This window comes from Dysidea avara, chromosome 15 (assembly GCF_963678975.1).
Source record: "Dysidea avara chromosome 15, odDysAvar1.4, whole genome shotgun sequence".
In the NCBI taxonomy this organism is placed as follows: Eukaryota; Metazoa; Porifera; class Demospongiae; order Dictyoceratida; family Dysideidae; genus Dysidea; species Dysidea avara.
The window spans coordinates 5,499,203-5,526,066 of NC_089286.1; the positions used below are offsets into that span (position 1 = coordinate 5,499,203).

Genomic DNA, 26,864 nt, shown 5'->3' on the forward strand with positions numbered 1-26,864 from the left:
TCAGCTACAAACAAATTACCCTGTAGAGAGATCGGCTACAAACAAATCAACCTGCAGAGAGATCAGCTACACACAAATCAACTTGTAGAGAGATCAGCTACAAACAAATCATCCTGTAGAGAGATCAGCTAGAAACTAGACACAATGTAAGGAGTTCAGCTACAAGCAAATCACCTGTAGAGAGTTCAGCTACAAACAAATCAACCTGTAGAGTGATCAGCTAGAAACAAATCACCCTGAAGAGAGGTCAGCTATAAAAAATCACCCTGTAGAGAGATCAGCTAGAAACAAATCACCCTGAAGAGCGGTCAGCTACAAAAAATCACATTGTAGAGAGATCAACTACAAACAAAACACTTTGCAGAGAGTTCAGCTACAAACAAATCAACCTTTAGAGTGATCAGCAACAAACAAATCAACTTGTAGAGAGATTATTTAGAAACAAATCAACCTGAAGAGAGATCAGCTACAAACAAATCAGCTTGTAGAGAGATCAGTTACACACAAATCAACCTGTAGAGAGATAAGCTAGAAACAAATAACCCTGTAGAGAGTTCAGCTACAAAACAATCACCCTGTAGAGACATCAGCTAGAAACTAGACACAATGTAAGGAGTTCAGCTACAAACAAATTACCCTGTAGAGAGATCGGCTACAAATAAGTCAACCTGCAGAGAGATCAGCTACACACAAATCAACTTGTAGAGAGATCAGCTACAAACAAATCACCCTGTAGAGAGATCAGCTAGAAACTAGACACAATGTAAGGAGTTCAGCTACAAGCAAATCAGCCTGTAGAGATTTCAGCTGCAAACAAATCACCCTGTAGAAAGATCAGCTAGAAACTAGACACAATGCAAGGAGTTCAGCTACAAGCAAATCACCCTTTAGTGAGTTCAGCTACAAACAAATCAACCTGCAATGAGATCACCTACAAAAACACACCTTGTACAGAGTTCAGTTACAAACAAATTACCCTGTAGAGAGATCAGGTAGAAGAATTCACCTTGTAGAGAGTTCAGCAACAAAGAAACCACCACATAGAGAGTTCAGCTGCAAACAAATCACCCTGTAGAAAATTCAGTTACAAACAAATCACCCAGTAGAAAGATCCGCTAGAAGAAGTTACCTTGCAGAGAGTTCAGCTACAAAGAAATTACCCCGTAGAGAGTTCAGCTAGAAGAAGTCACTTGTAAAGAGTTTAGCTACAAAGAAACCATCATGTAGAGAGTTCAGCTACAAAGAAACCACCATGTAGAGTGTTTAGCTGCAAAAAATCACCTTAGAGAGTTCAGCTAGAAACAAATCACCCTGTAGAGAGATCAGCTAGAAGAGGTCACCTTGTAGAGAGTTCAGCTACAAAGAAACCACCACATAAAGAGTTCAGCTGCAAATAAATCACTTGTAGAGAGTTCAGCTACAAACAAATCCTCCGGTAGAGGGATCAGCTAGAAGAAGCCACCTTGTAGAGAGTTCAGCTACAAAGAAACCATCATGTAAAGAGTTCAGCTACAAACAAATCACCCTGTAGAGAGATCAGCTAGAAGAAGTTACTGTGTAGATAGTTCAGCTACAAACAATTCACCCTGTAGAAAGATCAGCTAGAAGAAGTCACCTTGTAGAGTGTTCAGTTACAAAGAAACCATCATGTAGAGAGTTCAGCTGCAAACAAATCACTCTGTAGAGAGTTCAGCTGCAAAGAAACCGCCATGTAGAGAGTTCAGCCTCAAACAAAATACAAATCACTCTGTAGAGAATTCAACTACAACAACAAATCACCCTGTAGAGAAGAAGTTACCTTGTAGAGAGTTCAGCTACAATGAAACCATCATGTAGAGAGTTCAGCTACAAAGAAACCACTATGTAGAGAGTTTAGCTGCAAACAAATCACCCTGTAGGGAGTTCAGCTAGACGAAGTCACCTTATAGAGAGTTCAGCTACAAAGAAACCATCATGTAGAGAGTTCAGCTACAAAGAAACCACCATGTAGAGAGTTTAGCTGCAAACAGATCACCTGTAGAGAATTCAGCTAGAAACAAATCACCCTGTAGAGAGACCAGCTAGAAGAGGTCACCTTGTAGAGAGTTCAGCTACAAAGAAACTATCCTGTATATAGTTCAGCTACATGTCAAGTTACCCAGTAGAGAGATCAGCTGCAAAAAAATATCCTAATGGGTATGTAATAAATATATGAATATAATTTGTATAATTTTTAATAAAATCAAAAATAATTGAAGTATTAAAAATCTTCTTTAAGTTCTTTTCTTCTTCCTGTGGTAAAGAAAAAAACACATGAGTTAAAAAAGCCCCAAAGCCAGCCATAGGTCGGCTTTGCAGTATACAAATACAAAAAGAAGTGATATCTAATCAAAAACAGCCAAGCTGTAAAAAAAGGTGCGGCCCCCAAAAGGCCATGGTGAAAAAAGATGTGAAATCCAAGGTGGCAGCCAAGAAATGGCTGTGATGGTAGGTTAATGGTTAAATTTTAATAACGACAATTCAGGTGAATTTTGTGCCGCTTGGTCTTGGCACCAAATTCACCTGAATTGTCGTTATTAAAATTTAACCATTAATCTACCATCACAGCCATTTCTTGGCCGCCACCTTGGATTTCACCTTTTTTCACCATGGCCTTTTTGGGGGCCGCACCTTTTTTTACAGCTTGGCTGTTTTTGATTAGATAATATGTACAGAGCATAAAAGTTTAAGCCATCCGTACTATTGTGATTGGATATGTCAGCATAATGTGAGTGTTGGATTATAGCAGTAGTTATATGTTGTTCTTGATTTCTCTTCACAGGTGAAATGTGACAGATGTAAGGCATGGGCACGCATACTATTTGGAAATGGCTGAAGCCAAATTCTATACTGTTTATAGAATGCCATCAAACTATATGCAGAAAACATTAGACACTTTACAGCATAGTACTATACTAGCTAACTTTTGTATGTGTGTTAGTTCTCTACTTCCATGCATTCTCATACATATTTGTCTTCACTTACTAGCTAATGAAATAAACTATTTTTTCTATCTTGCATGACTGTAACACAGCAGATAGCTTTATATATCTGCATGTTCTCAGTTAAACATTCTTTGGCTCAATATTTAGTTAGCACTAGAGGGTTCAGTTTATCTGCAGAGCAGCAGAAATAGCAAAAAAAGGAATGCAGGAGGTAGCTAGTAGTAACAGCAAGTAGTATAGTATAGCTATAGTAGCAGAAAGTAGTTGCTATTAAAGTAGTTGCTATTAAAGTAGTAGCAGCAAGTAGTAGCAAGTATAGTATAACTGTACTAGCAAGTATTAGCTATAGTATATAGCAGCAAGCAAACATAATAGCTGGTAGTATAGTAGCAAGTAGTAGCTTGGTGGTAGCAGCAAGTATAGTAGTAGGAGCAGTATAAGCAGTAGCTATATATCGTAGCAATAGCAGCAACAAGCAGTAAGTAGAGCAGCAAAAGAAGCTCAGATCCTGCATGCAGTAACTGGCACAGCTAGTAGACAAGTAGTATCAGCAGGAAAAGAAGCACTGAGCAGTGGCTATAGTAGTCTATCAGTATATAAGTAACAAAAGCAGAAACAGTATACATCAGTGCACTTCGAAATTGCCAAACGCAGGGAAACACGAGGGGAAACACGCATCCCTAGGGATACGTGCATGTGTGGGGAACGCCTTACCTGGGGAACATAATACCCGGGGAAACATATATCAATGCGACTTGCAGATCGCTAGCCAGTTTATAGTGATATGTGTGCGGGGAAACACGGATCCCTAGATATGTGTGCCAACGCCGGGCAACCAAATTTATTCTAAATGACTATGTAACCGATTACAAAACACGTCTTATCAAACTTAACATACTACCACTGATGTACACCTATGATCTTTATGACATACTTTTCTTCGTAAAATCAATCCAGCATCCATCTAATCATTTCAATATCAGTAACTATGTCAACTTTTGCCGCAATCCTACCAGATCCTCCACCAGTAACAAGCTTCAACACAATTTTACATCATCCAACAAACAAAGTAACTTCTACTTTAACAGATTACCAAGAACCCTCAACCTTTTTCCACCATTAAATCACAGTTACTCAAGATCTTTTGGCAGCATTTTACAAGCAATTTTAACTCTGACAATCCTCACAGTATGCACTTTGTTTGCCCTTGTAGTACCTGCTCCAAGTCTCCTCGCCCACCAAACTTCAGCAGTAATAAATTTTTTTTTTCTTCTCGCTCTCTCTTAAAATACGTACTTAGCTATATAAGTAAGTTTATTATTAAATACACATGTAAGTTTTAAAATTATAGGATAGTTCAACTATATACCAAATGTAAATGTATGTAATAACCTTAGCCAGCTAACTTAATTTCATTGTAATTTTATACATTCAATTGTAAATGTAAGTTGTACGTATACTTTTTCTGGCTGTGGGCACCAGTTGCCCACAGACCATTAATGCAGGCCTTGCCTGCATTAAAAAGCAGTTAAAAAAAAAATATATATCACTGTGACACCGGCCCTATAATGACACACCCATAGATTGGCCCCAGGCATTAATATTGATTTATCACTTACATAGTTGGTACTTCTTAGCATTCTACAAAGCATCAATCCCCTTCCCCTTCAGAATTTTTTTATAGTGTTGCTCATTGAACATATAGCTAGGCACCTTAGCAGTTTATGGCTATGTGTAATATAAATGTGTCTGTAGCAAATTGTTACCCATATTGACGTAACTAGGTGTGATAGAGCACCCTCTACGTTTAGAAATCTAATAGAACAGTCATTTACTCTAATAAAATAGTCAAGAGTAACATAATTATAAAACACTGTCATTTTAAACAACTAAAACAATGTACACCTGTTCTAAATTGAGTTAATGACTTTATCCACACTCTAGTGACTAGAAATTCTGTGGAGATGCAGCTGCACATCAAATTCCAGGATTATCTATATCCTTAAATTCTTTGCGATGCTTGTGCAGGGGACCTTATATGCTAATTGTAAAAAATTCAACTTAATTTCAGCACCAAAATCATTCTCAAAGTCAATATTGCAAAATTTCTTATAGACTTTATAGCTACTATATAGTTCATGTAGCATTCATGTTTCCAGCATTGAATTTTGATAAGCAATTACAAATAATATTTTAGCCAATATTATCTCACAATCTTAAGTTTTCAAAACTTCATTAGGGAGCAGTTTAAACTAATTCTGCATGGCTTTTATTTAACTCAGTATCTTCCAGTGTTTGAACTGTATCAACAAATTTTATTTAAAATTGTCACTAACTTCAATCTCAGAATGTTCATTTTTCAAACTTTCCTTGGGAGGCATGCCCCTTAGAAAGCTCATGCTTCGCATTTCTCAGCCCCCCTCTCCTTCACCTTTAGGCCTTACTTGATCAATATACTGAGGATTATAATGAAATTTTGTCTTTGCATAATTATATGATCACTATTGGCACAAGCACTCATAAACCCACCTTATTGACATCTTTTCAAGGCATTATTAATGGATTTATGCTAAAGGTTATGCAACAAGGAGCCTGATCAGCATTGGAGGTGTACAAGATCGAGATACTCTAATAGAGCAGTCACCTAACTACTCTAATAGAACATTCAGCAGATACATAATAGTTGGTTCTGCTATGGAATTTATCCATATTTGTCTACACCTATACATACAATAGAGTGCATTGGTCTGTTTAAAAGGCTTGATTCATCTACTTGTGTAGTTATTATGTATGGTAATACTTAATTCAAGTACACAATTTCCATTGAAAGTGCTCTAAGATGCAATCTCGTATCATTCAAATTTTTCCACTTTCAACATTATTGTTCTAACATACACCCATTGCTGTGCAATTGTGAGAGGGTGCATCATGTGCTTGGTTGTCTGAACCTATCCAGACCTTTCCATTAACAAATGCTGCAGAGAGCCATACCAATAATCTAAAGGCATCTACAGACAAAATATGAAAATGTCTCATATTTTTAGCATCTATTTTTCAAAAATGTCTAGGGAGGGAGCGTACCCCCAGTTTCAGCATGCTAGTACCTTGCCCCACCCCTCTTTATAAATCCTAGATCCACAAAAATTAAATATTTTGCAGCTTACATACAAGTCTTATGGAGATCAACATCTAAACTACGAAAATTACTGACTTTCAGCAATCCACAAAAACTTCTTGCCTATGGTAACAACAAGTTCAGGATGAGTCATTGTAGGAGGAATACCTTAATATCATGCCACACGACTGGTTTCAGGAAACCTCAGAAGCCCCCTTAGAGCCACCCCTGCTCTAAAGAGTTTGAAGTCACACATATAACTTGCATAACAAGTAACAACTTGGCAACATGGATGGCACAATTTCATAATCGTTGTCTAGTGTTTTGTGTATAACTTTGGAGGAACAATTTTCAATTAAAGTTTCAAGAGGTACACAAATGTCGACTTCCAAGAACTGAACTTTTCATGGCCATAAACACATGCAACACATTTCTGTTTCCTAGCCTGTTATGATGTTCAGTAGTAGTGATAGTTATATAATACAGTATGTATAATATATGAATAAAAATTAATGATCAAGTAGTCACATGGTGCTGATGGGAGGGGTCAAGAGTAGTCAGCTCCCTCACATGACCAGTCCTTTCCAACCATGTCTGTGGAGAAGGAAATGTAGTAACAATTATTCTCACAATATGTAACTGGATCTGTAAAAACCCAGTGCAAGCCTAAATTTTATTGTAATTGATTACAGTGGGTAAAATCATACAGTACAATAGTAACTGTATAGTAGGGACCACAAAGGAGTAGGCGTGGCCCACGAAATAATATCACCCAAAAACCAGCCTCAATTTTCCCTGACGATGATGAAGCAGTATTGGTGAGGTAAAACTAAGCCCAAACAAGCTTTCAGATTGACCCGAAACACTTTCAATAAGTTGCAACGGAATTTTAAAAAATTTTTATTCAACGGAATTTTCTACTGACTGACCGAGTAAGTGACTGACTGATGCCTTCAGACAAGCGTAACTTGATAACGGCTAAGGCTACGGACTTGATTTTTTCACTGCTCGATGTCGCTTCGGCCCGACAGGTGCCTTTTGGCATACCGCAGTACGTACAATGCATTCTTCATGGACTTACCAGTGTCCTCCTTTGTGTCCCATTCATCTTTGGTGACAGGGAAAGGTGTCAATTTGGCACGAGCACGTGATGGCTTCCCTTCGAAACAGAAATTGTCCGTATTTTTCATCGTGGCTATTTTGATTGCAGAGGTACTTTTCAAACAGTTCTTGATTCATACTGCTGTGTAACGGGTTGAACATAGCCTACAGCAAAGCGTAACGGATACTTCACTTTTCAGACGATAATTAATATGATTGGGGCGCACGGCACGATTTCTTTCTTTTGGTATGCATGGATTGTAGAGGTGCTTTTCGAACAGTTCTTGATTTGGAATGCTGTGAACGGGTTGAACATAGCTGACAACGAAGCGTAATGGATACTTCACTTTTCAGACGATAATTGATATAGCTGGGGCACGCGGTGCCTTTTCAAATGCGGTATGCGTGGGTTCACCAGTCATAATTAAATTATTTACAAAAAAAAGTTAGCAAACAAGTACACGAAAAAATTTGGAATTTTCAACTAGAGTAGGGACCATAGCACATCGATAAAAAGTACTGAAACAAGTTGGAGTAGTCCATGATATTAAATCACTGTAAAATAATAAGAAGTGTTAAACCCCAGTGCGTGGGAGTAACAAAGCGCCGCGCTGGGTTATAACTACCATACAGCTAGACAGAGCTGCGCTGCTACTGTACGATATATTAGTTATCACCCAGTGATAACTAACTTATCACCCTGTTGCGGAGCCACTCAGTCTCTTTCGTGACATCATAATAACCACGAATGGCATTGTTTACCAATGGAACAAAGAGCCAAATAAGGAAATATTGATACAAAACACACCAATACAGCACTTAAAACTACCTAAATCTTACAAGAAAACTGTTAATCCTTTACACAATAACACTTCAAGTTACCAATACGATAGTTTAACAAATGTCAAGAATAGTCCGTGACGATTTTCGCTCCAGCAATCACTCCCAACGGTCACTATGGTGAAGAACTAACTTCCTCTAGCTTCATCGTTCTATCTTGGACTATGGTAGCCACTTGTTGGTCTTTATTTTTCTCTTGCACACCACGCGACACCACTATACCAATTTCTGACGAAGGCGAATCGTACCTGGAACCGCTGCTTCATAACACCGCCCTTCGCTAGTTTGTAGGCAGTATGTAAGGTCTCTCTTGTGGCTACGAAGTAGAATCTCCACACAATTCGGACGAAATCTTGAGCACAGTGACAGGAACTCAAACTGGAACTTAATTTACTATCTGTAAACTTCTGCACACTCCCGCGCACTGGGATATAAAACAGTTATATCCCGTATACTCGGATGATATCATTGTTATTACACTCGTCCTCGGCTCCGCCTCGGACTCGTGTAATAACAATTATATCATCCTCGTACCGGGATATAACTATAACTTATATCCCTACTGTGCATTTCCGTTATGGTATCTTGAGCACAGTAGGGATATAACACTTCTTATTGTTTTACAGTGATTTAATATCATGGACTACTCCAACTTGTTTCAGTACTTTTCATCAATGTGCTATGGTCCCTACTCTAGTTGAAAATTCCAAATTTTTTCGTGTACTTGTTATATTTGTTCTTTGTGAAGAGGGTTCGTAACAGTAAAAACCTTTTTTGCCTACTCAAAGAGTTTGGAAATCTTTGTTTCATTACAACAGACCAACAGATATGTGCCATTTGTTTACATCACGTCAAAGCAATAGTACGCAATCATCCTTTCTACACTTATTTCATCTTTCTAGGTGATACAAGGAAACCTTACCCAGCAATGGATTCCTCTATTGGTATGATATTTCAACTCAGAACATCATTGCATTTGTAAGTTACAACCGTTTTAGTAAATGCATAACAGGGATTGGCAGCTATTAGCATACAGTCGATTTCAGGTTGCTTGTGAATGCATTTGAACAATTTGCAGATGTGATTGTTCAAACACGTGAGCTATCTTCTTTCAACCAAACTCCTTTTAATAACGCAACTACATTTTTTCCTTCTTTGATTGTTAGACAATAATGCCAGGGGCATACTGAGGTAGTTATTCAACACATTTAAACACTGTACGTAAACATTCACATGATCATGTTCGAAAATCACATGTGCAAATTGTTCAATTGCTTTTGCAAGCAACCTGAAATCAACAGTATGAGGATGAAACATTGCCAGAGCACACACATGGCTAAGTACAGATCATAAATATTAAATAAGAACTCAAAAAATGTGTCGTTTTTGCAGATCCAGTCACATATATAGCAAATTAATTATTTCAGTGGTAAACCCAGCAGTGTTCAATGGAACCTCCTTTTGGAAAAATGTTAGCCACCTGCTGATAAAACTTATTGTATTTTATCCCATGCCTGTATTACAATGTCTCACCACCTAAATTTGGTCATTTTTACCATTATTTCTTCCTCTCAATGTTTACTGATTGTATAAATGAACTTGCTTACATAGCTAGGCATAGAGAAAGGAAGGCTAGATACTCTAATAAAACATTCAGCTTACTCTAATGAAACAGCCAAGGTTGTGATGATAATGAACCAAACACCTGCATTAGTTTAGGCTAACTTTCTGATCTAAATCATAAAATTAACATTAGTAAAACTAAAATAAGCTTATCACTTGGAGCAATAGTTGCTTTATATAACTTGTAGCAGGAGTGCATTGAATCCTATGCACAAAGGAGCATGTAACTCCGTAAACAGCAAAATAAGTATAACTGGGTAGCTTTTCTGTATTCACAAGTGATGTGAAATTACTTATAAAGTTATCCTTTGACTTGATGGCCACCTATCAATGCCAGCTTGGCTGTCTCCACAGAATACAATGAAGTGGGGGTTCATTCTTCACAACCTTGTTGCACGTAAGGTGATGTAACCAATAATATACACAGTAACACTGAACACTATGTTTAAATTTAGCCAATTGTATTGGTAGTGTACAGAGTTACACGTGCCCCTTGTCCATAGGATTCAATGAGCTCCTGCTTGTAGCAAAGTACCATTTTACCTCCTAGGTTTATGAATGCAGGTGGTTTATTTCAAGTTAGAAACTACTAACCCTGTACCTTCTTGTCTCTACAGATAATTATCTGCTGGTGGTAGGCTTTAAGCCTATAAATGCTGATGGGTGATTATTTGCTATCACACTAGGTAGTTACAACAACCGCCTTTTACAAAATCTGGATCTGACATGTATACATAAAATAGGTACAAATGGCCTACATGTATATACATACAACTCCCCTTTATAGCCTATGCCATAGTCATAATATTATTGGGTCTTGGTCACCACACTTTGGTGAAAATGTAAAACCAACTACAAATAGTTTACAATAATCTCATTATATCACATGGAAGATGTAGATATGAGTAGCCAAGAGGGCACACTTTAACACAATCACAACTCTTATGGTGCACAAATTATAAACTCTCATGTATAACAGCCAAAATGACAAGTTACAGCCAAAATGACAAGTTAGTAATGTAACACTAAGGAAGATTGTATCTTTGAATTGATTGTGTTATGCTTCTTAATCATAGCCATTGCATTTTTCATCTAGTTTACCAAATTGTATTAATTACTTTTGATTACAACATCTTCCATCATCCAAACAAGCCTATATGCTAACCTGAAACTGAGCTTGTGCTTTCACTGTTAATTGTTCTGCTTGTTCATCAGACAAATTAGCTTGTTCTACTAGTTTAAACCAGTCATTATGCACCCTACACAATATGGTAACCATAATGACCAGTTTACATTAATACTCACATTTTCCTCTTCTCCATTTCTTCCTTATAGGGTGATGGTATCTCACACAGTGATTCCTGAGAATATGTGATATGCTACATTGGATCATGTGAAATCAAAGTATTCACCTTAGCAGGGGATTTCCCTTGAAATGGTACAGTGATCAATGAGAACATGTCAGCAGGCATCAACTGCCATACCTCTGATACACCTCCCTCATGATCTAGTGATCATAACAACAACAAAAATTACTCTAAATCTTCACTTTAAAAAGTTGCTCCACTATGTACGTATATATAAATAGTGCACACAAAACCTACCCTGTCACACCAACTTCTTGGACCACATGACCACTTCAGACCACACACACATGCACGCACGCACGTACACACAACTACATATTAGTACGGTCAGTCATTTAGTCATGCATCATCAAAAATTCTGTAATCTCAGAGGCAAGTTCCACACATTAGACCAACAGTTCACAAACTCTTGATTCTGTATATACATATATTATGAACTCTCAATTAAACAGTACCATTCTAATTCAGAAAAGCCGCAAATTGTAAATCCATCACTAATCATACCTCCTAGAGCCCTAAGCATCCCCACTCCCAACACATTGTATGGCAATGACATGTACCCAAGAGTACCATGTTTGGATTTGCAATTGTTCATGCCAATACATCATATGGCAATGACCCCCCCCCCCCCCCCCCCTCCCCCCTTCAAGTAGTGTATGTACCTCCAACAATGGTAGGTGTGTTCCAATGGTTAGGAGAAGAGTGAAGTCCACACTGTCTCATGTGATCCTCCAGTTGGTGATAGCTAGTATTGTGGGGGCCAAACTTAAGGTGGGAGTTGCCCCCTAAAATCAGTGGATTATGAGTGACACACAAGTGGAACTTGCAGTGACAAGATGAACTGGATAGGAGAAGGGGAGACCATAATAAGGTTTATACACATCTGTTCTGTAAAACACAACACCAAAGGTGAACCACAGGCCTGAGAGGGTAAGTGTTTATATTACAAATCAGATACAAATAATATACCGTATAGTGGAATATTTTCAAGGGAGAAATATTTCGCGGACGACCATCATTAATGAAATTTCAAGGGGGATCACTTCTTTGGGATCTCTATGCATTTAACAAATAACAATGCCATTTTAACTGAACTGTGTATTTTGAGGGGGTTTATTGCGGATAGCTGCCAATCCACAAAAAATTAAAGAAAAATTTTCCCTTTGGAAAAAAACCGCTATACAGTATAGCATGGTAATAGTAAATGATTAGCAGGACCATACAGAACCTTAAACAACATTTTTACAAGTACATAATGATAATGACACATACCTCCTTGACACACACTCATATAGCTCACCTGATATGTAATGACTGACACACTGTGACTACAGTAACATTCTCACACTTGTTGATGACTACAGTACTCTGTACTGCCCCCAATACCAGTGTACAATTGATACACCTCTCCAACCTCATACTACTACAGAGATAAGATATGTGACTACATTAATATGACTTAAGGTAAGGATATTCCATTATAGGTAATGCATAAACAAATGTTCTGAAATTCGAATGTTCGTTTGTTTGGGAGCATTCAAATACAAATTCATAACATTCAAATCCTATGTAACGTGCAGCTGAAAATAGTACAGGACACGACACATGCCAGGTATTAAGTTGAATGCTTACTGCGCTATTTTTTACACTTAGTTAACAGCCTGTTGTCTAGTCAGGTGCATGTGAAGCCAAAAATGCTACACACGACAACTAGCACTAGTATGCCAGGTGTGAGATTGATTACAGTAATAAATTAATACTTTGCTGCTGTTTACACTCACTTTACCGTCTATAACAAAGAGTACTTCAACAAGTAAGTGCATAGAATCCTCACAACAATAGGTCTTACTCCTTAGATTCAATAAATTTGATTGTGGGTTTTAAATAATTAACATTAAAATAATCCACAGTTTTTCATTCAAACATCCAAATGCTCACTTCTAGCATTCGTTTATGCACTAATTACAGATACAGAGGATTTACGGTGAAGTACTAGCTAGAGACAATAGTGTATTAAAAACATATTTCAAATTCTAGCTATGAGTGTGCTAGTCAAAAAGAAGGAATAATATACATGGAAGTGTAGTTACAACATTTAAGATTTTGGTAACACAAGTTGTGCTGTCATAATACAATGAATAATGAGATATAAATAGTGGTAGTGATATTACCTTATTGGAGCCATGATGTAAATGTTGCTATGGTAACATGATTGTACTCTGATGTGGGCAAAACACAGTTGACCATCTTGTAGGGCCATCGTCTGATTTGATAAGCTAGCAATCAGCATACACTGATGTCTGTAGTGAAGGAAATATTATAAACCATCATTACTGGTTGATTACCAGTACATATAACACACAAACACTGGAGTTTGGTGTTTGACCCTGATGCACCTATCAACACAAAGAAATGAATATTCACTAGCCTAATAATAATCAGATTGCATGGTATTAGTATTCAAGCTGACAGTATATTGAAATTGAGATATTCCAATAAAGTAGTTACCCTAATAAAACAGTTGGGTGAAGTTTACCAGATATCAGCTACCACACCCCTTAATTATCTAACCCCAGTTATAAAGATCAGGTTTCACTGCAGACTACAGTAACCATGCCCCTTATTATCATCTATCACGTGGGATACCTCCACCAGAGGCATACTTGAGATCAGCACTAAGATCAAGATAATTATTCTCATAAAACAGTCACTCTAATATAACAATCATGCCAACAACAAAATACATTGCATGAAAAAAAAACACACCACAACCTGATCCGGAAACCAACCATTCTGGAAAATGTTAAAATAACACTGCACTAGATGGATATTCTACCATATTTTCTCAAAGCTTTTGTTTCTTTCCCAGCACTATTGACCCGGCCTGTAAACAAATAGAGACTTTATTTGAGACTAGACATATATTTTGGATAGGTTCGAGTAGCACCCAGGGTTTAATCAAATTCAAGTCATGGTAACACAACTATTATTGTAATGGTAAGCATAAAGGGCTTTACAGTGTAACTACATAAACAGTGCAGTCCAGGCCTAAAATGATTGGAGGAAAAAAACAGTTGTAAGATACATATCTGCATGCATGTGACTCCGACTAGTCACGTCATTATTCATAGCACCTTAATTTCTCAGATGGCTCTACACTTAATGTTCAATTTGAAACAGCAGCAAGGAAAGAATTAAAGCCATTACTATCCTGGGCCCTTGGCATTTATTTTCCAAATGTGCTGCCCCCCCAAGCAGACAGCAGTTTATTCAAATGCTGTTTTTGTTGTACAACGGGCACAAGTGCGTTTATACAGGCAGAGCACAAGTGCACGCTGTATAACTGTTATTTACCACTAGGTGGGGAGAGTCTCACAAGACAGCTGTACCTCTTATAAAGGCCAGGTTTCTAACATCGATTGTGGGTGACAGAGCTAAATGCTGTGGCTACAGTATCATGGCTCAGCCATCTGAGATATTGAAAGCTAGTACGCTATGGGCTATAGCACTAACCTGCATTTGCTGTTTCATGTAGTGCTCAGCATATGTGATCACTTGATTGCCCGTGATTCTCTCAAGCAAAATAAAAAGCAGCTAATAGACGGTTTGAATAAACACAACCTATCTACTAAACAATACTAGTCTAATTCTTACTATTCACACTGGCTAAACTCAAATCTGGTGGCATGACAAAAATTGGTTGCTACAATCGAACGATGATGGTAAGTACTATTTAGAATGTAATAGTTTTATTGAGTCATTGTCGAAGTGGATTACGGTTTAATCTGGCAGATGGCACCAGACTAGTAATGTGTATAGGGAAGTTTATACATATGTAGACTAGAGTTGTGGCCACTGCGTTGGCTTTTTCGATCGCCATTGGCTGCTTGGTAAACATTATATGTATTGGTGACGTTATGGCCCACAATCAACTTTTACATGTCAGGCTATAAAAGAATTCGAGTGATCTTTGAGGTGTCTTTCCACCTATTAGGTGAGGTGTCACAGCGGTTTTGGCTGCCGGCACTTGTGCAAAGCTGCACAAAACCACAGCCAGTGCAATATCTGTATATTGTACTGCGGTTGGTGCATTATAACTTATAATGCACTTGTCGCGGTCTGCAAAACTGCAACTAGTGCATCACAAGTTATAATGCACTTGCTGTGGTCTGCAACAGTGCCATATACAAATTATGGCACTGGCGGCACCTTTGAACTGCCCACGCAGAGTGATACATATAAAGAAATATTGTATGCAGCTAACAAATTCCATAACTAGCTTTGCCACAGGTCTGCTTCCTGAGACACAGTTGTGTAGATACAGCATGTAAAAGCCCACACAGTACTCTGATGGTCTTATTAAGCACCTAAACTGTTAACACATTATACATTGTGTGCTTGTTGTATTGTCTGGTGCAAGCATACAGAAGTACATATGAACAATGGTTTAACATAAAGGTTTGACAAAGAGCTGGCTAACCAAATTACATGTACATACATAGAGAACAGCACCTGCAGGGAGCTAGTTGAGTATTAGAGATGACACGTCCTTTACCATCAGACTTGTACACAATACTAGAAGAGTCTCGGTCATGACTGCGTAATGATATAATCCCATGAGGACTAATGGTCAAGTGACTCTTCAACCACACCTCAAACAGTGAGGATGAAAACTTGCAAGATATCTAAAACAGTAATATAATATCAGTACAATGTGACAAACATGTATTTCATCTACACATTTAAAAGTAACAAATGGACATAAAAAAATTATTTGATTTCCAGTTCCACAGCACACAATACATAGTATTTTTTTACAACTCACCTTTGAATAGCCTGACTTGGAGACCTGGCTAGGTGTAGTTGCTAAAGATGACACAGAACATACCCCCTGCTTGTCAGCAGAAGATCCACCAATCAACAAGTCCAGAGCAGCCACACCCTCTTCAGTAATTACACTATCACTAGGTCCACCTTCTGTTGATCACAACAAGTGAACAATACTACTAACAGTTCATAATGTATTTTATACAAATATTTTGTCTCTTGTTATTTCATGTACACATGTACGTATGTACACATGTACGTATGTGCACAAGGGATGTACAGAGGGTCACACACCTCAAGCCTCACAATTGAATGATAACAAAGCCTATCGAGGTTTTGGAATTGTAATCCTGCAGACACACACACACACACACAAAAGCAAAGCCTTTGACTGCTGCTGGGGCAGTCGTGCCCACCCAGTGAACCAGCACTGAGATACCTGCAGGTGTGCTACTCAGGTGGTAGGAGTCAGCGCACACACGCACGTACACACGCACACATACACACCACACCCATAAAATTACACTATAACAATTAGTTACTACTAACCTGTAGGGTCTGTTAGTAGTTGTACAATATCAGATAAATGTGAAGTGAGGAATAACAAGTGACTGTGTTCCTCTGTCCACTATAAGAAGGTGATCACAAGTCAACAAATCTAACTACACAATTATACCATCATAGTATTACAGTATGTTAATAAATATGTACATAATCCTCCTACATTCGTACAAGTACGTATATAATTTCATTATCATGCTACAAAGTTTCTACACTATGTAGAGGCCCGTAACCAATGTGGACAAGGACTATCCACAAATTAAATACTGAGGCTCCATGTTCTAAATATTTCTTCCCAGATGAAGAAAGAATGAGACAAAGTGAGAAGCTGTAGCTGCCAGCTTCAAGAATTCATAGTGTCAGTACTACACATCTGTATCAATGCCAATGATGCCAGGCTTGAACCAGAAAGTAAGCTAACAGTAAGGCTACAGTAAATCTTGCCAATTCTTATCTGCTCAATGTACCTACAACCTCAGGTGAGACCACAGGTTACCAACTAGTTAGCAATCCCACCCCATGTTTCTATCTTACTGTAATAGCCTCCAAACATCACAGGATTACTCATTTATATTTTCTTCTAATATCATGTCACATACGTAGATAGTTTATCTACCCTACAGGTAAAGCCAAATAACGAAGACCCTAACTTAAGTGATATACAACAAGTACCCCTAAAAGTGTCTTACAAAGCTCATGAACTTCTGTAAATGTAAAACGTACTGTGTAATCTACCACTACAAATGTAATTAAGAGATCAGCAAATCCATAGTTGTGGCTAATATCAATATGCCTACTAATGCATGTAGTCTGTATTACAGCAGCTCTCACTATTTTCTTATTCAGTACATGTACTTTTTGCTTGATATTTACTAAACGAAAGAAAATTGCACCATTTTGCAATTACACAGCTATATCTATACCTTTTGAGTAAGGCACTTAGTGGAAATCTGATCAAGTCATGATGGGTTGGCATTAATTCAGCCCTTCTAGATGTTAATTTGTCCCATTTCACTTGCTCAAAGATCTATATGCTTAGGCTCCTAGGCTAGTGCTAGCTGTGTACACCCTCAAGTGCCCAAATGGTAAAGCAAATAATAACATTAAAGGAAATCAAATACAGATTCTTTAAAATCTGTATTACCATGGCCAAACATTATTAGTAAAACAACCACATCTACCTGTGATCACATAGAATGTCATCCACCCACACAATGGAGGATTTCCTTTACACATGGCATCACCTCACATACTGAAAACTCATATATTCCATTACATGACTGTAGAGCTATTGTGTGGGTGTAGTTAGTGATGTCAGTGTACCCTGTAGCCCAACAACTTACTAACCTCTACTAGACTATCTAAAGTGTGTGTAAGAAAGGTTAACCATAACTTCCAAAGCCATTGAAGCCAGTTAACAAGCTTTGCAGGAAGACAGCAAAACTAACTGCCTTGCATGATGAACCAATACAGTATACACACTTACCAGCCTCCAGAAGTAAGCAATACTGTTTACACAATATCGACAAAAAGATAATTTTATAGATATACGGTATACAAAATAAAATCTATGTGGCAGGAGAAACATTTGTGGTTTGCTTTGAAACCACGAAAAACATAGACTTTCAAAACCTTCCCCGTTTATGGTAATTGATAAATTATTTTACTATGTGTTATTTACAATTTTAAGCTACGTACAGGTGTATAACGCAAAAGTTTTACCACGAATCATCTTGACAGCAAAACTTTCACCAAGCAAAAATTTCCTCATCCTGATGCTAACGACAATCAACAACAACCATGCACACACATAAGATACATGCGCATAAACAACACAATTGTTCTCACTTTTGATTTTCTTTCCAAGTCCGTGGAAGGCCACCTGGTGCATGGTCAGGATAATAACAATATGTACATACCACTTCAGCCTGATCACTGGAATTGCACATTATTACATACTTGACAGCAATAACCAGAAAAGTGTTTAGAGCAACACAGAGAAATAACATATGCTGTAATAGCTTAGATTTTAAAATGCAAGCTTAAGGTTACGGGATACTGTAAACCCCACATGTACACTATCGATCATTTTTCATGATTAGGGGTTTGATTTTTCTTAATGTATTGTTATCAAATATTTATGCATTCTTAACTTCTCATAAATCGACATGGAATTCAAATGTTGTTATGGAAACATGAGTTGTCCCCATGCCAAACAGTGAAAACTGTGAACCAAAAATCAGACCAATGAAGAACCATGAGAACTTACGAATAATTCTAAAGTTTGAAGAACATCACTTGTGAGGGACTGACAAGAGGATTTGTGAATAATGTGTATAGTTGCTGAAATATGACTACAATATGGCCTAAAGCAAGACACTAGTCACAAAATTAATTTTTAAATTGATATCACAAGTACTAGAAACATTATTTCTAACAAATGGCTCTGTCAGGACCTAGACAAGAAGCCAGACTAGTAGTCTGTTTATACAAAATGTTAACAACTAGTTTGACAGTCCTGATTTTTGGTTCAGGAAAATAACTACGCATGCGCTTACAGGTGCGCCAGTTGCTAAGTGTGTTGTATCTATGTTATCTTGTACTGTTACGTGTGTTTTCTTGTACCTTGTACCTGTCCAGTCAGCACGCTATTATTCTCCCAACAATTTAAGCCTGTTACCAGCTGATACAAAACACAACAACACCAAACCCGCCTTAATTACGTAATAAAATTTTTGTTTGACAGTCGCTCACTATCACTATCCCGTAACCTTAATGGTTAATTAAATATGGCATACTGTATTCTTCACTTAAATAAAAGCCTGGGCTTTTATTTTCTTCACAGCATTATTGACCCATCCTGTAAAGAAACATATAGGATCTTTATTTGAGACTGGGCCTTTATTTAGGGTAAATCCAGGTGACATCCAGTGTTTAAACAAATTTGAGTCATTATTATAACAATATGCATACAAAACCTACAGTTGACTACTGAAACAAGTATAGTCAAGGCCTAAAATGATTGGTTTGAAAACAGTTGTATGATACATACTTGTCATGTACATGGACTCACACAAACTACTCACATGATTACTCATATAGCACCTTCAACCCTCAGACAGCTTTATTTAAACTTAAATGTTAATAAGTTTGAAGAAACAACAGCAGCAAGGGAAAGAATTAAAACATTAACAGTAGATTCCATAATAGCCCTGGCCTATATTTATGACCAGGCATCTTTTTTCCAAATGCGCTGGAAGCTGCCCAGCTTATAATCAAGATAGAAGCTTATTCAAAGTTGCTTTTATACACAGACATCTGTTCTAAAATATTAGGTCTAACAGTGCAGGGAATATGTGAACACCAGGACTGCTATACAACAACATACAGTACAAGTACAATGTTGTTAAGGATACTGGTCATTTACAATGGATGACTTGAGGGAGACGCGTGGAGCATTTTGTATGTAAAGGAACAATACAAACTTGAGTAGCTCAACAGATAACCTCTTCCTAGCACTCTCTATAGAACACAATAATAGCAGACAGTAATGATACAAATGATGTACAACAATATATATTCACCTTTAGATATTGTACCATCAGCAGCTTTCCTTAATGCTGCAAATTTCTCTTCAGTTTGTCCAACACTTAGTTCTGGTATGGTGCCATAGGTCTCAAAGTAACTACAAAACCGACCATACATGGTGCTTGTAGGAACAATTAATAGTTACAGAATGGTACAGTTACACATATACAGTATTAGGATGATAACAAAGTTAACACATTAAATGTACATTTAAATGCCTGTATGTTTGGTAGCATGTGTACTACTGCTTTGCAAAGTCTGTGTGGAATGCATAAAACACCTAAAGTGTGGCCAACACCATATACAATACACAGTCACTAGGATGTGACATAATAACAGACCACTATCATGTGTACGTGTGTATGTAGACAGGATATCCATACAATAACTATTTAGTCCATCATCATAAAGTGATGTGATATGCCTCATCCTCACACAATCAGGTACACACACTCAACATTTTATACTCGTAAAGAAAGAAACTAAGTAATCTCAAAAGAGTTGAAAATAAAATGATATTTAACTATTCAGTCATCATAACATGTCTTTTATTAATAACAAAGAGAATGGTAATTCAAATGATTTACTTGGAATTAATTTGCATACAGGAACATAGTACATTCAAACTGTGCATACGCTAATTGTAGGTTAGAGACAAGGATCTTTATATGGATTTTAAAAACAAGGCAAAGCCAAGGTTTTAAAACAAGAAGATCCAAGGGCGTGGTCTCTTTTATCAAGAGTTCAATACAAATATTATAACTCTTGCTATGATGATTGGGACATTTTATATACACCCGCCCATATTGAAGGCACTTTTGGGTTTGATTATACTTAACCAATACTGCCAAGAACCAATACTGCCAAGGCGCAAGGATGGTATTGTGAGGCTGGTTATTGGGTGATATTTTTGGCCAGAAAAACCCAAACTTTCATGATCCCTAATATACAGTACTACCATACTGTATGACATCAGTATGCATATGGCAAGTAAGGTTAGGAACATACATTTAAAAGAGTTTTGTTTTGAGATCAGAAGCATGGCATGTAGTAGTACAGTGAAACCTGTTTAAAGCGGTCACCTTCGGGTCAGAAATATTTGGCCTTTATAGAGAGGTGGCTGCCTAACTCAATATCCTCCATAAAGCAGCCATAGGCCATAAACCGAGGTTTGGCCTTTAAAAAAAAGTTCCAGGGACTTATAAACTCACGTTTAGTTACATAAAAATGCATTTAGCTACACTCCAGTACACCGCCTACTTACACAGCAGACAAATATTAGGCTAACTAGCAGAAAAGAGCCTGAAGCTACTCTGAGTTTAGAGACAGCAATTGAGCTGATTATGATTCCTAGCTACAAAGTCTGTGAAGTAAAAACAGGGACTTGCTTAAAGATGGTGAACTATTAATGTTAACTAAACAATTATAAATCCAGGAATCAAGATCGTGAGGTGAGCTTTAATTAGAATCGCACGAAGAAGCAAAGCCATGGAGTGGCCACAAGCTTTTCTATACTGTGAGTTTATAACTTTTCCATATTACAGAAGTATGAAGTAGTGCAGCTAGTTTATACTCACCATAATGGCTACAGCTGGCTGCTTTGTGCGAGGTCTTTTGTATAGCGAAGTGCTGTTTGGGACTGCTAAAGCTGGCCGTTATACGTGTTATAGAGGTGACCGTTTAATGCAAACTATTTCTGTACAAACTGATTGGGAATTGGTCGGGACCGTAGTCACGTGGCTGTTATGTTGAGGTGACCGCCCAACTCAGGTAACCGTTAAGGGAGGTTCCACTGTATAGCAAAAATCGTGCACTTTTTCATAAAAGCATGAAACTTTCCACATAAGTAGTACATCTCACGACATAAAAATTTTGATATAGTGCCATCGTAGATTTGACCTTTGGTGACCTTTATGGCCATTTTTTGTTCGGAAATTTGGTCCTTTTTTGTCTTATCTCCCTGAGACATTAATTAGCTTGTTAAAACATAGTGCCAAAATGAAGATCTTGATGAACAAACAACTTTGTTTTTATTTGAAGTTAATAAGCTAATTCATTCCAAAGTTATGATCATTTATATTACCCATAAATTTTGAGATAATTTATCAATCTGCATGGATAATTTACACCCCAAGGGCAAGTAAACTAAGAGAATTTTGTGGCTAATAAAAGCAATCATAACTCCAAAATGGAATTACCTATTAAAAACTAAGTTGATTCATTCAACACGATCTTTACTTTGGTATCACGTTTTAACACATCAATTACTGCCTCAGGGGGCTAAAGACAAATGATCAAATTTCTGGGCAAAAATGGCCATAAAGGTCACCAAAGATCAAAACTGTGATGGCACTATATTAAAAAATGTATGTCATGTGGAATACTGTTTATGTGGAAAGTTTCATGCTTTTATAAAAAAGTGCATGATTTGGCTATTTTTTGGGGGCTACGCCAGAGGTGCACCAATAATCAAATCAGCTTTGGTAATATCAGGTTTGTTTTTGCATATCAGTATCGGATCAACACCATGCGTAAACAAGCAACAGATACAGATATACATAAACATCTATTTAAGGGCACTCGTGCTCTAGTAATATCCTAGTAACACCTGTTTATGTAAGGCCGACTGTTGATTAATGTCACTTTATAACTAAATTTAGAGTGCAAATTATCAGAGAAAATGTCTATGCTACCATATCAGAGCTTTTTTGTTATTGGCTTGATAAAATTAAGGTTAACCGAATGTCGGCTAAAAGTCATATAGGTGCACCTCTAATGGCATGGTATATTTTCATTGTTGCTACAATAGTGGCTGAATACCATATACAGAAGTGTCCATGCTGCAGTAGTTTGCCATCACTCTACTAAACAACCTGGTTATATATACAAGATACAAAACTACATGGCCATGAAACATGCAATCCACCAAATTATTCTCTTCCAAAGGTTCCTTCAATACAAGTAGTGTATTACAAGTTGACTTGTTTACAACAAGTAGTCACTGGAAAATAAAATTTGCCCAAACTGCAATATGGTACATGTCCTACAACTATAATCAGCAAAGAAGGTCATTCCAACAAAAGAATGACAACAGTAAACTATATTTTTAGCCAATAACTCACATCCCTTCTGTTGCACAAGCACAACGTCTAGGTTTTGTGATTTGAAGTGCATACTAATGCAATTTAAACATGCATAAATTTTTAAGTAGCATGCATATTTTGGTATCACAGTTTACTCCAAACAAAACCCACTAGTTTTTGCTCAGCTGGTCACATGGGACAAATTTGATCACTTGCCAAATTCACCAGTTTCACTGCATCACAATTCCCTTGTATATTTATACAATAGATGGGATCAAGGGGACATCAGGTAAGGAAAACGACATCCACTATAATAATGGCCTATCATTAGTGTAACATGTTACACTGTAACAGGCTCTAGTGGTCAATATGATTCATCACTTGTCCCCCTACTGTACTACTCTATGAACTGAGTATCATACTTCATGTGTAATACAATAATTATTTGATAATTAGACTACAACTAAACTATACATATGACATAGTCATGTAGACACAAATAGAACAAACAGAATACATCACAAAGTTCCAAGCAGTAAAATACTCACATCCAGGCTAGCTCTTCCGTGAGGTGCAACTTTTGTTTGGCAAATCCCAACCATTGTGAGTAGCTATGAAAGGACACATTAATTATCAAATCCATTGCAAATATCTGAGCATCACAATGACAAAATGGGTGACATCAATATGATAATTTACACAACAGATCACCAACCCATAAAATCATTATTAATTACACTTACTTATTAAAATAACAATAGATCACACACTAATGAATCACATACTTGTGATTATCTGTCTAGCAGCTTAAGATATCTTGTGTGTTGTACTGATTATTACATCCCAGTGCGTGGGAGTATCAAAGCACTGCGGTGGGTTATAACTACCATACAGCTAGACAGAGCTGCGCAGCTACTGTACGATATATTAGTTATCACCCAGTGATAACTAACTTATCACCCTGTTGCGGAGCCAGTCAGTCTCTTTCGTGAAAGCATAATAACCACGAATGGCATTGTTTACCTATGGAACAAAGAGCCAAATAAGGAAATATTGATACAAAACACACCAATACAGCACTTAAAACTAGCTAACTCTTACAAGAAAACTGTTAATCCTTTACACAATAACACTACAAGTTACCAATACGATAGTTTAACAAATGTCAAGAATAGTCCGTGACGATTTTCGCTCCAGCAATCACTCCCAACGGTCACTATGGTGAAGAACTAACTTCCTCTAGCTTCATCGTTCTATCTCGGACTATGGTAACCACTTGTTGGTCTTTATTTTTCTCTTGCACACCACCATACCAACTTCTGACGAAGGTGAATCGTACCTGGAACTGCTGCTTCATAACACCGCCCTTTGCTACAGTTTGTAGGCAGTATGTAAGGTCTCTCTTGTAGCTACGAAGTAGAATCTCCACACAATTCGGACGAAATTTTGAGCACAGTGACAGGAACTCAAACCGGAACTTAATCTACTATCCGTAAACTTCTGCGCACTCCCGCGCACTGGGATATAAAATAGTTATATCCCGTATACTCGGATGATATCATTGTTATTACACTCGTCCTCGGCTCCGCCTCGGACTCGTGTAATAACAATGATATCACCCTCGTACCGGGATATAACTATAACTTACAACATGGTTAACTTAATAAGATGGATTCTTCATTGCTCTATTTATACCTCATGTACTACCTCAAAATGATCTACTTATAACCCACAAACTTACTTTTATGAATTTCTAAAAAGCGCTTATTTTGTTATCAAGCACAGCAAATTCAACAACAAATTACTAGGCTATTCAGTATTAACAAGCAAGTAGACAGGTAGTCATAGGAAATTTCATCACTATGAAATGAGCTCATAATAATAATATGGACCACACAAATTGTGAATTAAGACTCACTGACTCTATAATACACGCTATGCTATAATTATTTGTGACCAGATCTGCAAAAACCCAACATAATGGCACAAGCGTAAATTTTCAGTATAAGCCATCGATTGCAATGGATAAAATATTTGCATAATTGAAAAAATATTCATAATTTTTTTTTAACGCTTTGTTCTTTGTGAAGAAAGGGTCCAATGATAAAAACCTGGATATCATCTTATTCGCCTACTCAAGAGAAGTTCGAAAATCTTTATTTTGTTGCAATAGACTACAGGATACATGAGTTATGGGTACGTCACGTCGAAGCAATTGTGCGTGATCGATCTTTCTTCACTGATTTCATCTCCATATGTAGTGAAGAAAAGTGATAGAAGGAAAATCTTACCTAGTAATGGACTCCCCTATTCATGGCAAACACAATGGTGTAAGTTGTAACTCTGTACTGCATTGTGTTTGTAAGTTACAGCAAGCGCCTATAATTTATTTTCCCAATACTTGCTGTACAAATTGATCTTTCCGTTGTTGCTACTTTGTAGAGCTGTATAACTCCAAAAGTTGTGGGATACAAGGCTAAAACTTGGCCAGAGCATATACTTGACTAAGTAGATTATAAATATTCAATACTAAAGAATTTGAAAATCTGTGGTTTTCGCAGATCTGGTCACATTCATGCTACATCATAGATAATATAGTACAAGTAGGGATTCGTAACAGTGACGTCACTATGGACAATCCTCGTTACGGGTAGGGACTTTGAGTGGCAATATCTCACCAACTATACTTTGTTTCTTCTTGAATTTACCATGACAATTTCCTATTCACTTTAAGTGTTATCAAATCACGGCGGTTTGCAGCCAGTCGGAGCTTCTTCGCTATGGTTGCTCAGGTGTGGCACCAATAATTTTTGTGGCGCTATTACTAAGGATTGTGACAAGGTACGAGAATATTTTAAGCATCAACTAAGTCCCCAATGACTGAAGATTTGTATTAAGGTTATATTTTGTGAAGCGAGGCTGATTCTGAGCCTGTAACCAAGACCAATCAAACCACATAAACCTACGGAAATTACGTCACTGTTGCGAATCCCTGTACTATATTATCTATGGCTATATGCTCTTTCGCGTTGCAATATTACACAGCAGAAAATGCCTAAGAACATTTATAAAACCAGACAAACTTTCATCACCATTACTCAACCCCTAACCATTCATGGTTAAACCACTCACAACACCATTACAAACACACTATTTTTAGGCTAAGTTTTCCTTCCTGATAATTTAAAGGTTACTAACAGTAGCCATACAGCAGCTTACAACATACACCAGCAATGTGACCACATTAAACAGTGAAGCACAGAAAAAAACGTTACCTCAGCCAAGGGTATCCACCTTTGCTCTTGACATGCAGTACAAATTTCTTCAAATACTGTAGAAACAACCCAAGTGATAAAGTGGGCGTTAATTGTAATAAACTCTCACTGCTGCAGTCAGCTTGCTGGTAATGCCCTTGTCGTGCCAGTGGAGAATGCCAAACTCAAATGGTTCCAGTCTTGGCCATAAACTGACACGCGGCCTTTTCTCCGAAACCATAGAAACTGTTGCCATCCTTGCTTGAAGACAGTGTTACGTCACAATCGCGACGTTAAATTTGAGTGTATAATAAGCGCCCCATCGTAGGATCCCCAACCTCGCAGACATCTGTTATAAAATATACCATCAAAGTTTAAGCATAGACTTTCAGCTTTTACACCATACATGTATCGTGCACCTTTATCACTCTGCCTTCATTATCAGCGGATTATGTATCCATGTGTATGGCGCCTCTGCACACATTACATCATTTCTACTAGGTGTGTTCATCCGGTAAAATTTCTATAAAAATAATTTTATG

At 37.4% G+C, this 26,864-nt stretch overlaps 1 protein-coding gene across 3 annotated transcripts; it reads right to left on the reverse strand.

Annotated features, from left to right (window-relative positions):
- Positions 1 to 6,534: 6,534 nt before the first annotated feature.
- On the reverse strand, positions 6,535 to 26,862 carry LOC136246055 (TBCC domain-containing protein 1-like). 3 transcript variants are annotated; one of them, XM_066037502.1, is made up of 17 exons: positions 26,742 to 26,862; positions 26,453 to 26,671; positions 26,344 to 26,399; positions 23,617 to 23,679; positions 19,982 to 20,082; positions 19,814 to 19,919; positions 18,246 to 18,279; positions 16,386 to 16,464; positions 15,835 to 15,986; positions 15,522 to 15,694; positions 13,181 to 13,309; positions 12,310 to 12,432; positions 11,672 to 11,850; positions 11,055 to 11,149; positions 10,948 to 11,003; positions 10,808 to 10,901; positions 6,535 to 6,672 (listed from the first exon to the last, which is right to left on the reverse strand). In XM_066037502.1, exons 2-17 carry the CDS (start codon positions 26,576 to 26,578, stop codon positions 6,595 to 6,597), a joined length of 1,644 nt encoding a protein of 547 aa, XP_065893574.1. In that variant the 5' UTR covers positions 26,579 to 26,671; positions 26,742 to 26,862; the 3' UTR covers positions 6,535 to 6,594. The 3 variants fall into 3 exon arrangements, with proteins under 3 accessions (XP_065893574.1, XP_065893577.1, XP_065893576.1); XM_066037505.1 differs by having other exon boundaries at positions 26,729 to 26,823; XM_066037504.1 differs by lacking the exon at positions 26,742 to 26,862 and having other exon boundaries at positions 26,453 to 26,735.
- Between the last annotated feature and the right edge of the window lie 2 nt (positions 26,863 to 26,864).